At 42.9% G+C, this 15,113-nt stretch overlaps 1 protein-coding gene across 1 annotated transcript in view; it reads right to left on the bottom strand.

Moving 5' to 3' along the window:
* rnf145a (ring finger protein 145a) overlaps window positions 1-11,366 on the bottom strand; it is a 150,902-nt gene extending 139,536 nt beyond the window's left edge. Inside the window, exon 1 of the mRNA XM_059989980.1 lies at window positions 10,924-11,366. Within this exon, the coding sequence (XP_059845963.1) occupies window positions 10,924-11,128 (205 nt within the window). The 5' untranslated portion in view covers window positions 11,129-11,366. The remainder of the gene's footprint in view (window positions 1-10,923) is intronic.
* Window positions 11,367-15,113: the final 3,747 nt, after the last annotated feature.

Below are 15,113 nucleotides of genomic sequence, written 5' to 3'. Positions count from 1 at the left end.
TTAATAACAGTTCCATTTACATAGCTATTTCAACACTAAGGAATTCATAACAGATACAGTTGGCCTTCCTTATCCGCGGATTCAACCAACCCCGGATCAGGAAAACCCAGAAGTTCTCTATCCAGCACTCGTTGTTTGAGCATGTACAGACTATTTTTTCTTGTCATTATTCCCTAAACAATACAGTATAACAACTATTTACATAGCATTTACAATAGACAATAGGTGCAGAAGTAGACCATTCAGCCCTTCCAGCCTGCACCACCATTTTGAGATCATGGCTGATCATCTACTATCAATACCCGGTTCCTGCCTTGTCCCCATATCCCTCGATTCCCTTATCCATAAGATACCTATCTAGCAACTTCTTGAAAGCATCCAGAGAACTGGCCTCCACTACCTTCCGAGGCAGTGCATTCCAGACCCCCACAACTCTCTGGGAGAAGTAGTTTTTCCTTAACTCTGTCCTAAATGACCTACCCCTTATTCTCAAACCATGCCCTCTGGTACTGGACTCTCCCAGCATCTGGAACATATTTCCTGCCTCTATCTTGTCCAATCCCTTAATAATCTTATATGTTTCAATCAGATCCCCTCTCAATCTCCTTAATTCCAGTGTGTACAAGCCCAGTCTCTCTAACCTCTCTGCGTAAGACAGTCCAGACGTCCCAGGAATTAATCTCGTGAATCTATGCTGCACTTCCTCTACAGCCAGGATGTCCTTCCTTAACCCTGGAGACCAAAACTGTACACAATACTCCAGGTGTGGTCTCACCAGGGCTCTGTACAAATGCAAGAAGATTTCCTTAGCACAATTTGTAATAAAGGCCAACATTTCATTAGCCTTCTTCACTGCCTGCTGCACTTGCTCATTCACCTTCAGTGACTGATGAACAAAGACTCCTAGCTCTCTTTGTATTTCTCCCTTACCTAACTCTACACCGTTCAGATAATAAACTGCCTTCCTGTTCTTACTCCCAAAGTGGATAACCTCACACTTATTCACATTAAACGTCATCTGCTAAGTATCTGCCCAATCACCCAGCCTATCCAGGTTACCCTGAATTCTCCTAACATCCTCATCACATGTCACACTGCCACCCAGCTTAGGATCATCAGCAAATTTGTTGATGTTATTCTCAATGCCTTCATCTAAATCGTTGACATAAATTGTAAACAGCTGTGGTCCCAATACCGAGCCCTGTGGCACCCCACTAGTCACCACCTGCAATTCCGAGAAACACCCATTCACCGCTACCCTTTGCTTTCTATCTGCCAACCAGTTTTCTGTCCGTGTCAATGTCTTCCCCCCAATGCCCTGAGCTTTGACTTTACCCACCAATCTCCTATGTGGGACCTTATCAAATACCTTCCGAAAATCGAGGTACACTACATCCACTGAATCTCCCCCGTCTAACTTCCTGGTTACATCCTCGAAAAACTCCAACAGATTAGTCAAGCATGATTTACCCTTGGTAAATCCATGCTGGCTTGGCCCGATCCTATCACTGCTATCTAGATATGCCACTATTTCATCCTTAATAATGGACTCTAGCATCTTCCCCACCACCGATGTTAGGCTGACAGGTCAATAGTTCTGTTTTCTCCCTCCCTCCTTTCTTAAAAAGTGGGATAACATTAGCCATTCTCCAATCCTCAGTAACTGATCCTGAATCGAAGCAACATTGGAAAATGATTACCAATGCATCCGCAATTTCCAGGGCCACCTCCTTTAGTACCCTCGGATGCAGACCATCTGGACCTGGGGATTTGTCAGCCTTCAGTCCCATCAGTCTTCTCATCACCGTTTCCTTCCTAATGTCAATCTGTTTCATTTCCTCTGTTACCCTATGTCCTTGGCCCATCCATACATCTGGGCGATTGCGTGTGTCTTCCTTAGTGAAAACAGATCTAAAGTACTCATTAAATTCTTCTGCCATTTCTGTTTCCCATAACAATTTCACCCAAATCATTCTTCAAGGGCCCAACATTGTTCTTAACTATCTTCTTTCTCTTCACATACCTAAAAAAGCTTTTGCTATCTTCCTTTATATTCCTGGCTAGCTTGCATTCATACCTCATTTTTTCTCCCCGTATTGCCTTTTTAGTTAAGTTCTGTTGTTCCTTAAAAACTTCCTAATCATCTGTCCTCCCACTCACCTTAGCTCTGTCATACTTCCTTTTTTTAATGCTATGCAATCTCTGACTTCCTTTGTCAACCACTGTGGCTCCTTTCCCCCCTTTGAATCCTTCCTTCTCTGGGGGATGAACTGATTACGCACCTTGTGCATTATTCCCAAGAATACCTGCCATTGCTGTTCCACTGTCTTTTCTGGTAGGCCATCCGTCCAGTCAACTTTGGCCAGCTCCTCCCTCATGGCTCCATAGTTTCCCCTGTTCAACTGCAACAGTGACATCTCCGAGCTGCCCTTATCCTTCTCAAATTGCAGATAAAAACATATCATATTATGATCACTACCTCCTAATGGCTCCTTTACTGCAAGATTGCTTATCAAATCCTGTCCATTACATAACACTAAATCCAGAATAGTCCTGTCCCTAGTCGGCTCTCGTACAAGCTGTTCCAAGAATGCATCCCGTAGGCACTCTACAAACTCCCTATCCTGTGGTCTAGCACCAACCTGATTCTCCCAGTTCACCTGCATGTTGAAATCCCCCATAACTACTGCAACATTACCTTTGCCACATGCCAATGTTAACTCCCTATTCAACTTGCACCCAATATCCATGCTACTGTTTGGTGGCCTGTAGACAACACCCATTTGGATCCTTTTGCCCTTACTGTTCCTCAGTTCTATCCATACAGACTCTACTTCTCCTGACCCTATGTCCCCCCTTGCAAAGGACATTCCTCACCAACAGGGCCACCCCACCCCCTCTGCCCACATTTCTGTCCCTACAATAGCACGTATACCCTTGTACATTCATTTCCCAGGTCTGATGTCTCTGCAGCCATGTCTCCGTTATCCAACAACATCATAGTTACCCATTTGCACCTGGGCTTCAAGCTCATCTGCCTTATTTCTGACACTTAGTGCATTCAGATATAGAATTTTTAGCCCATTTCTCCTCTCTCTGTTTGAATCGCAGCCTATTGTCCTTAACCCAGCTCCCCGAACTCCCATCGGGCTATATGCCCCCAGAATTTTGTTGTCCTTCCTAAATTTACTTATTCTTTCAACACATTTAACTCCATGTTCCGTCAGACCATCCCTCTGTACATGTGTCCTCCTTATCACTTGTTCCGCCTCACCTTTCTCTACTACACACTTAATATTCCGGAACCATGTAGTCCCCACCTGTCCTTTATTCTTCCTCTCGCTATCCTCTCTCACATTCTGGATCCCCGCCCCCTGCAAATTTAGTTTAAACCCCCCCCAAGAAGCACTAGCAAACTTCCCTGCAAGAATGTTAGTACCGCTCCAGTTCAGGTGTAAACCGTCCCTTCGGAACAGATCCCACCTTCCCTGGAAAAAAGCATAATTATCTACAAACGTGAAGTCCTCCCTCCTGCCCCATCCTCTCAGCCATGTATTAATCTTTATAATCTTTCTGTTCCTTGCCTCACTCGCACGTGGCACAGGTAGCAATCCTGAGATTATTACCCTGGAGGTCCTGCTCTTCAGCTTCACACCTAACTCCCTGAACTCCCTACGCAGGACCCTCTCACTCATCCTACCCACGTCATTGGTCCCTACATGGACCACAACATCTGGATTCTTGCCCTCCCTCTCGAGAATAACCTGCACCCAATCTGAGATGTCTTGGACCCCGGCACCAGGGAAGCAACATACCATCCGAGACTCCCGATCTTCCCCACAAAATCTCCTATCCGCCCCCGACATTGTATTGGGTATTATAAGTAATCTAGAAATGACTTAAAAGTACAGGCAGTCCCCAGATTATGAATGTTCCATTCCTGAGTCCTCTTTAAGTCGGATTTGAAGTCAGAACAGGTACCTCCGGTATTATTTAGCATCAGTTAGTCAAATATTTTTCTTAGTATATAGTAAAATTTTTCCTTTCTATGCATATAAAACACTTAAGAAACATACGTATTTCAATAATTAAACCACTGCATTACTTAGTAATAATTGTAGCTTTCATCGGGGCAAGGCCTTTTACATGCTCCATTAAAATTGTTCCAATCATTGACCAACTGTAGCCTAACACTCTTCTAATGACCGATGGCCTTTCACCTCTTTCCAATCACTTTATTACTTCCACCTTATTTTCAATCCCGATCGTGATTATTTTTTCAGAAACACCACAGATTCAGAGCTACGCCGGGTCCTAAAGCCCAATGCTCTGAACATGTTAAATAAAGTCCAGGGTTCCGCTGGGTCCTAAAGACCACCACACTGATTCAGGTTAAATAAGGGACTTGAGAATCCCTGATTTTTGGTATCCGCAGGGGGTCTGAACCAATCCTCCACGGATAAGGAGGGCCAACTGTAATATCAGAATTACTTGAGTCAGGCATAATCTGTGCAGTCATACTTCTCATCAGAGAGAAAAAAAATCACAAGAAACATCAAACACGACACAAGAACTCTACAGCTAAGCTGCCACTGCCTAGTGTCCACAAAACTGAAATAAATGAATTAAAACTCATTTCAATTTCAAATTGACTATTCAAGTTTCCCCAATCTGAGTAAACAAACTCCCAGTATTAAGCATTTGAGAAATTCAATACAAATCAAATAGAGGACACACACTTTTTAAACTTAAATCTTTCCTCACACTGGAAATCTGCCCAATGAACCTCCACTCATTTCTTCCAATTCTTCTTCCAAAAAATCAAGACGAAATACAGTATAAATGAAGTTCTACATTGTTTAAAGAAAAGTGCTGGAAATATCCAGCATATTAACAACCACGAATTGAAAAAGATTCAGAATTAACATTTCAGGTTAATTCATGAACTGTTTTGATCAAAATAGTTACGAGTCTGAAATGTTAACCACCTACCTTTCCACAATTATTACACAACAGAACTGTTAACATTTTTTTTAAAATATCAGATTTCCAGATGCTGCAGTTGTCTTATCAGACAGTCCCTTGGGATCTAATTTGACTTTATTTCCACTCTGTCTGGATTCCAAGGTTACCAATGAGAACAGTGCAGAATTTACAAGCATTAACGCAGGTATGGCAAAGTATGCTTGCACAGCAAGTGGGAAAATAACTTGGACATGGTGCCTCAGAACTTGTTGGTTTATGCCAAATTCCATACACAATTGCCACATTTCAGTGGTCCAAGAATTCTGAGGAATTAAGTGGGTACGTTGCAAAACTCTAAGGTCTAAAGAACATATTTGAAACTTTTCTTGCAAATGGTATGACCTGTATGATGGGGTATAATGAGTGCCTCAATGACAGGAATGGAAGCTGACATTGATTATCATATCTGCCAATATCAAGGAGTTTGCAGAAAGAGGCTTTAGTTTTTTCTGTACTGTACTTAAGGCATGTCTGTAACTAGTCTAATAGTGTACTGGCTGACAGCCCAAAGAATTATGAGCTTTGTGAGATATGAGGTCTTAATCTTATAGTTATATTTTCCTTGGATAGCCAAAGACTATCCTAGAACACTCAGGTCAATGCTGAATTTCATCATCAGTATTTTACAGACATTGAGGTGACTTCTGTGTTTTCCAAGTTATCATCAGGGACACTTCTTGTCACAGGGTGTGTTGTACAACTGGGTAGGTTTCCTTAATGGAAATTGGGAATGAGGCCCATCCTCCCAACTGCCTCAGCATCTATAGTAATTTAATTTTAATCTATGTATTGCTACATACCTCGTGGGTATCTTGTGATTGTCTTGTGACCATGATGTAATTGAGTATCTGGTGAGCGTGATGTAATGGTCTTGTGATGGTGGGGTGAAGTATTTTCCCGCCAGTATGAGGTCACATGATGTAATTTTCCCACCAGTATGAGGCCATGTGATGGCCTGTTCCAACAGGTATAAAACAGGGAAAGCCTGCTGTGACGCAAGAGTTTTTGTTGGGATGTCGTTTAAGTCGTCTGTTACTCCGTTATGCTGTGTATTTGGTTTCATGACACAGTTTTTGTTTTAAAGTGGAGTTTTAATTCTTACTGTAAAGTATTGTCGTCGTGCCAGCAATTTTGAAAATCACTGCCAGTTATGCTTGATGTATCTTCAATTTAATTTTAAAGTATTGGAGAGTGAAGATTTATGGAAGTACGGAAACCCGAAGGATCGAGTAAAGTTGGTGTCATCAGCAGTAATACAGGATCAACCTTATTGTTCCAGAAATAGTAACCTGTATCTGAGATAGCCCCTGCATTGTAAGAGCAGAAAGGGTTGGGTGCAGTTTTATTCGCCAAGGAAAAGGTCAGTTCCTTCAAGTCATTTTTATTTCCTTTATCGTGAATCCTTTGGGCAAGGCATATTTCGGCTGGGATCAGCAGTAACATCATGTCATCGAGGAATTTGTTACTTCAGTAAAGTCTCTCCTAATTCACTGTATAAATCATTTGGACTTCTGCAGTTATCACTTTAAGAACTGTGTTTGCATTTATTGCTTTAAGAATTGTTCGACTTGCCGTATAGCAGTTAACTTCCGGTTAAGTTAGTCATTTGTTTACTTTTCATTTTCATTGAGCAGAGTTTAAATAAATGTTTACTTGTTTATAAAAAAGACCTTCTCAATTCCATATTCATTGTTGCCGTATCTTAACAGTACCTAATCCAAGACTTCCACAGTTTTGTGTTCCAATTCCTTTCAAATAAATTGTTGCACTAATGCTGCTGTAAATGCATGTTTTTAAGTGAATTACCCATTTAAAAAGAGAAATGTTCAAGTTTTGAATAAAAAGAAACAAAAAAAATTAAATGGTTATCCAACAAGCCTTTCTTTTTTAACCAAAATAGGAAAGTCAAAATTACATTTGTATACATTTTGTCCAAGAACATCTAACATAAAAGTGGTTGCAAAAGAGAGGCACACAGGAAAAATAGATTCCTCGGTGGAATGGTGGCTGAATCTATTAATGGTATCTTACCATTGTAATGTATCCAATGACCTCTGAATGTCAATATTTTTCATTCTCACCTTCAAGTAACTTTCTCCTACCAATTCAATATCCTCATATTAACATAGAACACAATAGTACAGTACAATACAGGCCCTTCAGCACATGATGACCATTTAACCAACTCCAAGATCAAACTAACATTTCCCTCCCATATCACTTTCCACTTATTTTTCATCCATAAGCCTGAGTCCCTTAAATGCCCTTAACATATCTGCCTCTACAACATCCCTAGTTCCATACAATTACCATTTTCATATATCCCTCCTATATTCCCCTAAAGTTATGCCTTCTCATATTAGACATTGCCACCTTGGGAAAAAGTCTGACTGTCCACTCTATCTGTACCTAATTATCTGCACAGCATTAGCAAGTCACCTCTCATCCTCCTTCACCCCAAACAGAAAAGCTCTAGATCACTCAATCTTTCCTCATAAGACATGCTCTCTGATCCAGGCAGTATCCTGGTAACTCTCCTCTACACCCTTTCTAAAGCTTCCACACCCTTCCTATAATGAGGTGACCAGAACTAAACAATACTTCAAGTGTGGTCTAATCAGAATTTTATAAAGCTACATTACCTCATGACCCTTGAATTCAATTCTTTGACTAATGAGGACCATCACACCATGCACCTTCGTAACCAATTCTCAACATGCACGACAGCTTTGAGAGATCTATAGACAGTGGCCACAAGATTCCCCTTTTCCTCCAGACTGTTAAAAATTCTGCAAATAATGTTGTCGTCCACCTTCAAGTTCAAACTTTCAAAGTGTATCACTTTTCTGGATTGAACTCCACTTTCCACCTCTTAGCCTAACCCTGCATCCTACCAATGTTCCGTTCTACACCATTCACAATGATAACCTTCTACACTATCCACAACTCTACCAACCTTCATATAAACAGCAAATTTACTAACCAACCTTCCACCTCCTCATCCTAGTCATTTATGAAAATCACAAAGGGCAGGGGTCCTTGAATAGATCCCAGCAGAACACCCTTCTTTGGACAAGCTAATTCTGAATCCACAGAGCCAAGTTTTCCTATACCCGATGCCTCCTGACTTTCTAAATAAGGCTATTATGTGGAACCATGTTGAACAACTTTTTAAAATCCATATAAACCACATCCACTGCTCTATCTTCATGAATTTGGTTTGGTACTTCCTCAAAGACTTCAATCAGGCTTGTGAGGCATGTCCTGCTCCTCACAAAGAAACACTGACGATCCCTAATCAGACTATGCTTCTTCAAATGCTCATAAATCCTGTCTCTCTAATAGTTTGCTCACCACAGAAGTAAGACTCACTGGTCTCAAGATTATCTGCACTGCCTTCCTTGAACAAGGAAATAACATATATCACTCTCCAATCTTCTGATCCTATGACTAGTGAGGATGCAAAGACCATTGCCAAAGGCATAGCAATCTCTTCCCTCACTTCCCAAAGAAACCTGTGGTATATCCTGTCTGGCCCCCAGGGATTTACCCATCCTAATATTTTTCAAAAGTTCCAGCACACCATCTTTCTTAATGCCGACATGGTCTAAGCTGTTCATTAACCGTCATTATATTTTATCTGTCCTGTTCATGACAATTTAATCTACATCTCTGTCATCACAGTGCACCCTTGCCTGCTCTTCTCACTTTGAATCATGAAGAACAATCAATATTTTACACTTAATCCGCTTCCTTATCATTGATCTTGTTCAGTAACAAGTTAACTTTATTCACACTCTTTGCTGCCCATGAAGCAACAATCTCCAGATAATTTCCTTAATTGACACTTACCAACTTAAACACTTTTTGAAAATCTACTTTTTGAAAAATGTTTTCACCACCCTGCTCCTAAAGTTACAACATTAAAAAAATATGACAGTAATCAAACAGCATTTGCCTTTGCCTTGTGTTGGTTCTCATGAGTAATTTGCTAAAACCCCCCTAGCTTTCAGCATGTTACCCTTATATTTATGCCTAATTATCCAGTCCACAATACTTCCTTTCTGAAATGGTTGTCAGGTTCGTTGCTTTTAATTTGTCACTAACATTTTAATCGATCTACTGTGTATGCAGGCACTTCTTTTAAAAACACTCATGTATTGATCATCAGGTTTTAGTTTTCCTTTATTTCAAATACAACGGATTCCTGTTAATTGGTCCATAGGTTAATCGGGGCAGCCTCTTATTTGGGACAACACTTGAAGAACAAAGGCTAAGTGAAAAAACAGCCAGGAATCCATTTATTTGGGACACAATGCCAATTAATTGGAGCAGGAAAATGTTGTCAAACAGTTTCTAATTAGCATCAGTCCTGTGCACTTACGTGGATGTTAGACACAAGACTCAAACGGCAGTGATTTTTGTTACTAACAGCTGGTGAGAAATAAGCAGTAAGAGAATATGGAACTGTTTTGCTCACTGTGGTTTCAAGCATTCAGTTTTGGACATGCCAGGAGAAATGGCCAGGAGTGAAAAATGAAACAATTTCACTACTTCGACAAATTAGGAACTACTTTGAAGATATCAACAATGATCTTAAATATTACAATGAAAATGAAGACTGGAAGGATGCAATCATTGTCAGCATTGTATGAAGGCAGCCCACTACCTGCACTAGGTGTCTGAGCTAACTTTGTTCATTTCCAGTCAAAAGAATGCGACATGGATGAATTCCTCTGTCAACAAGTATGAGGAAATAATACAGAATTTTACAGTGCTGCAGTAGTATTGGTAGCATTCTAATTTGTTCTGAATTTCATTTAAATAGTTAATTTGTTACTCAAGTTGTGTTTTTTTATACCTTTTTAGCTATTTCCATGAAACCAGCTAATTTGGGCAGCCGCTTAATTGGGTCAAAATGTACCAAACCCAATATGACCCAATTAACTGTAATCTACTGTATTTTTGACCAACTTCCTGAAGTTCATTAAACCCTTGATCATCACAATCTTTAGAAAGAACTTCTACTGTAGAAGAATTTACAAAGTAGCTGGTTCACGCTCCTGCAAACTACAGCAAACCAGTCTGCACTCAAAACCCAAAAGAATGTTCAAGAGTACAGACATGAAGCTGATTTTCCCCATAGGCTCAAAGGCAGGCAGGTCATTTTTCAAGTAAGCCAAATACTCAACAGCCTGGCATACTTGACCTTCTTGTCAGTCAACGCTGCAAATTTACAATGCACATCTTTCACTCCTGTCTCTCCGGGCCTCCAACTTCCCAAATTCCTTAACTTACTCCACTAAGATTACCAAATGCCGGCAACTTTAGTCCTGATTCAACACATAACCTTTCTCCTTTACTTTGGAACCACTAACATGTTATCTGTTTCTAATACTCTTAAAATCTTGCTTCCAAACACAAATCATAAACCATTAAAATTTCAGGATTTCGAACCGAAACGTCGTCAATTTCGCCACCACCCCACCTACAGAAGTTACTTGAACCATTGAATTTCTTGTAGATTACTTGCAGTTTAATTTTTACTGCTTTGCCGGTGTCGGGGGTGGGGGTGAGAGAGAGAGAGAAAATTGTAAGATCTCAGCGGCTTTTTATTTTGTCTTCTCAAGGACTAGGTCAGAGATAACTGCGGATGGAAGAGCGCAAAATAAAACTGTTTTCAAGTAATCTCCTTCATGAGCATCTCAGGGTTAAGATGGTGAGGAGTGGGGGAGTGAGAGAATGGACGTGGCTTTGAAGTTCAGGGTCAATGAAATGTCAGAATACAGAGGGCAGCAAATGTGAAATGCCGAGAACCGTTTTTAAATCTTACTGGATAAAAGCAGGCTAAATTTTGCAATGCACCGCGATAGAGAGACCCCTAGGATCTACACTCACCGACATAGTGGAGGTTAAGCGCCAGGTACTTGTACTGAAAGAGCAGATTGTTGTTGTTGCGGGCCTGGATCTGCTGGAAGAAGGAACTCACGTCCCATCGGTATAGCATCTCCAGCACCATGATGCTAGGCACTCGCAGGGCCACGTTCAGAACCGCCTCCAGCTTCTCCCTCACGCCGTTCATGATCACCCCCAACCCAGCCATGAGATGCGCGGACGTGCAAAAGCGAAAGAAGGAGGAAAAAAAAGGTGCGGTCGAGTTGTTCCTGACACTTCACGGTTGAGAAAAAGCCGGCTTCAGACACTCCCCTGCTCTCTTTTAACGTGTTTTCTGCTTTCTCCGCGAGCTTGAAAGAAACAGGCGCACCGGGCGGAGGGGGAGAATACGACAAAACCACCATCAACCAGACGCCATTATCCGGCCCGGACGTCCGGTGCAGCGCGCAGGCGCACTGCGGGAGGCGGCGAAGCGGCGCGCTTGTTGCTTCCGCAAGTGAGAGGCCGTCCGTTCCTAATGTCCACCCTGCGGCTGACATACATCATGATGGGCAGCATGAGTCTATCTGTTAGCTTGCTGCTTTCCCCCTTTCTAATGTCCACCCTGTGGCTGACATACATCATGATGGGCAGCATGAGTCTATCTGTTAGCTTGCTGCTTTCCCCCTTTCTAATGTCCACCCTGTGGCTGACATACATCATGATGGGCAGCATGAGTCTATCTGTTAGCTTGCTGCTTTCCCCCTTTCTAATGTCCACCCTGTGGCTGACATACATCATGATGGGCAGCATGAGTCTATCTGTTAGCTTGCTGCTTTCCCCCTTTCTAATGTCCACCCTGTGGCTGACATACATCATGATGGGCAGCATGAGTCTATCTGTTAGCTTGCTGCTTTCCCCCTTTCTAATGTCCACCTTGTGGCTGACATACATCATGATGGGCAGCATGAGTCTATCTGTTAGCTTGCTGCTTTCCCCCTTTCTAATGTCCACCCTGTGGCTGACATACATCATGATGGGCAGCATGAGTCTATATGTTAGCTTGCTGCTTTCCCCCTTTCTAATGTCCACCCTGTGGCTGACATACATCATGATGGGCAGCATGAGTCTATCTGTTAGCTTGCTGCTTTCCCCCTTTCTAATGTCCACCCTGTGGCTGACATACATCATGATGGGCAGCATGAGTCTATCTGTTAGCTTGCTGCTTTCCCCCTTTCTAATGTCCACCCTGTGGCTGACATACATCATGATGGGCAGCATGAGTCTGCTATCTGTTAGCTTGCTGCTTTCCCCCTTTCTAATGTCCACCCTGTGGCTGACATACATAATGATGGGCAGCATGAGTCTGCTATCTGTTAGCTTGCTGCTTTCCCCCTTTCTAATGTCCACCCTGTGGCTGACATACATAATGATGGGCAGCATGAGTCTATCTGTTAGCTTGCTGCTTTCCCCCTTTCTAATGTCCACCCTGTGGCTGACATACATAATGATGGGCAGCATGAGTCTATCTGTTAGCTTGCTGCTTTCCCCCTTTCTACGGTCTACCCTGTGGCTGACATGCATAATGATGGGCAGCATGAGTCTATATATTAGCTTGCTGCTTTCCCCCTTTCTAATGTCCACCCTGTGGCTGACATACATAATGATGGGCAGCATGAGTCTATCTGTTAGCTTGCTGCTTTCCCCCTTTCTAATGTCCACCCTGTGGCTGACATACATAATGATGGGCAGCATGAGTCTATCTGTTAGCTTGCTGCTTCCCCCTTTTCTCCTGTCTACCCTGTGGCTGACATACATCATGATGGGCAGCATGAGTCTATCTGTTAGCTTGCTGCTTTCCCCCTTTCTAATGTCCACCCTGTGGCTGACATACATAATGATGGGCAGCATGAGTCTATATGTTAGCTTGCTGCTTTCCCCCTTTCTAATGTCCACCCTGTGGCTGACATACATAATGATGGGCAGCATGAGTCTATATGTTAGCTTGCTGCTTTCCCCCTTTCTAATGTCCACCCTGTGGCTGACATACATAATGATGGGCAGCATGAGTCTATATGTTAGCTTGCTGCTTCCCCCTTTTCTGATGTCCACCCTGTGGCTGACATACATAATGATGGGCAGCATGAGTCTATATGTTAGCTTGCTGCTTCCCTCTTTTCTCCTGTCCACCCTGTGGCTGACATACATAATGATGGGCAGCATGAGTCTATCTGTTAGCTTGCTGCTTCCCCCTTTTCTCCTGTCTCCCCTGTGGCTGACATACATAATGATGGGCAGCATGAGTCTATCTGTTAGCTTGCTGCTTTCCCCCTTTCTAATGTCCACCCTGTGGCTGACATACATAATGATGGGCAGCATGAGTCTATATGTTAGCTTGCTGCTTTCCCCCTTTCTAATGTCCACCCTGTGGCTGACATACATAATGATGGGCAGCATGAGTCTATATGTTAGCTTGCTGCTTTCCCCCTTTCTAATGTCTACCCTGTGGCTGACATACATAATGATGGGCAGCATGAGTCTATCTGTTAGCTTGCTGCTTTCCCCCTTTCTAATGTCCACCCTGTGGCTGACATACATCATGATGGGCAGCATGAGTCTATCTGTTAGCTTGCTGCTTTCCCCCTTTCTAATGTCCACCTTGTGGCTGACATACATCATGATGGGCAGCATGAGTCTATCTGTTAGCTTGCTGCTTTCCCCCTTTCTAATGTCCACCCTGTGGCTGACATACATCATGATGGGCAGCATGAGTCTATATGTTAGCTTGCTGCTTTCCCCCTTTCTAATGTCCACCCTGTGGCTGACATACATAATGATGGGCAGCATGAGTCTATATGTTAGCTTGCTGCTTTCCCCCTTTTCTCCTGTCTACCCTGTGGCTGACATACATAATGATGGGCAGCATGAGTCTATATGTTAGCTTGCTGCTTCCCCCTTTCTAATGTCCACCCTGTGGCTGACATACATAATGATGGGCAGCATGAGTCTATATGTTAGCTTGCTGCTTTCCCCCTTTCTAATGTCCACCCTGTGACTGACATACATAATGATGGGCAACATGAGTCTATATGTTAGCTTGCTGCTTTCCCCCTTTTCTCCTGTCTACCCTGTGGCTGACATACATAATGATGGGCAGCATGAGTCTATATGTTAGCTTGCTGCTTCCCCCTTTTCTCCTGTCTCCCCTGTGGCTGACATACATAATGATGGGCAGCATGAGTCTATATGTTAGCTTGCTGCTTTCCCCCTTTTCTCCTGTCTACCCTGTGGCTGACATACATAATGATGGGCAGCATGAGTCTATATGTTAGCTTGCTGCTTCCCCCTTTTCTCCTGTCTCCCCTGTGGCTGACATACATAGTGATGGGCAGCATGAGTCTATCTGTTAGCTTGCTGCTTTCCCCCTTTCTAATGTCCACCCTGTGGCTGACATACATAATGATGGGCAGCATGAGTCTATATGTTAGCTTGCTGCTTTCCCCCTTTCTAATGTCTACCCTGTGGCTGACATACATAATGATGGGCAGCATGAGTCTGCTATCTGTTAGCTTGCTGCTTTCCCCCTTTCTACGGTCTACCCTGTGGCTGACATGCATAATGATGGGCAGCATGAGTCTATATATTAGCTTGCTGCTTTCCCCCTTTCTAATGTCCACCCTGTGGCTGACATACATAATGATGGGCAGCATGAGTCTGCTATCTGTTAGCTTGCTGCTTTCCCCCTTTCTACGGTCTACCCTGTGGCTGACATGCATAATGATGGGCAGCATGAGTCTATATATTAGCTTGCTGCTTTCCCCCTTTCTAATGTCCACCCTGTGGCTGACATACATAATGATGGGCAGCATGAGTCTATATGGTAGCTTGCTGCTTTCCCCCTTTCTAATGTCCACCCTGTGGCTGACATACATAATGATGGGCAGCATGAGTCTATATATTAGCTTGCTGCTTTCCCCCTTTCTAATGTCCACCCTGTGGCTGACATACATAATGATGGGCAGCATGAGTCTATATGTTAGCTTGCTGCTTTCCCCCTTTCTAATGTCCACCCTGTGGCTGACATACATAATGATGGGCAGCATGAGTCTATATGGTAGCTTGCTGCTTTCCCCCTTTCTAATGTCCACCCTGTGGCTGACATACATAATGATGGGCAGCATGAGTCTATATATTAGCTTGCTGCTTTCCCCCTT

Source organism: Hypanus sabinus, chromosome 15, assembly GCF_030144855.1.
Source record: "Hypanus sabinus isolate sHypSab1 chromosome 15, sHypSab1.hap1, whole genome shotgun sequence".
Classification (NCBI taxonomy): domain Eukaryota; kingdom Metazoa; phylum Chordata; class Chondrichthyes; order Myliobatiformes; family Dasyatidae; genus Hypanus; species Hypanus sabinus.
This window is presented reverse-complemented; position numbering and strand designations above follow the sequence as displayed.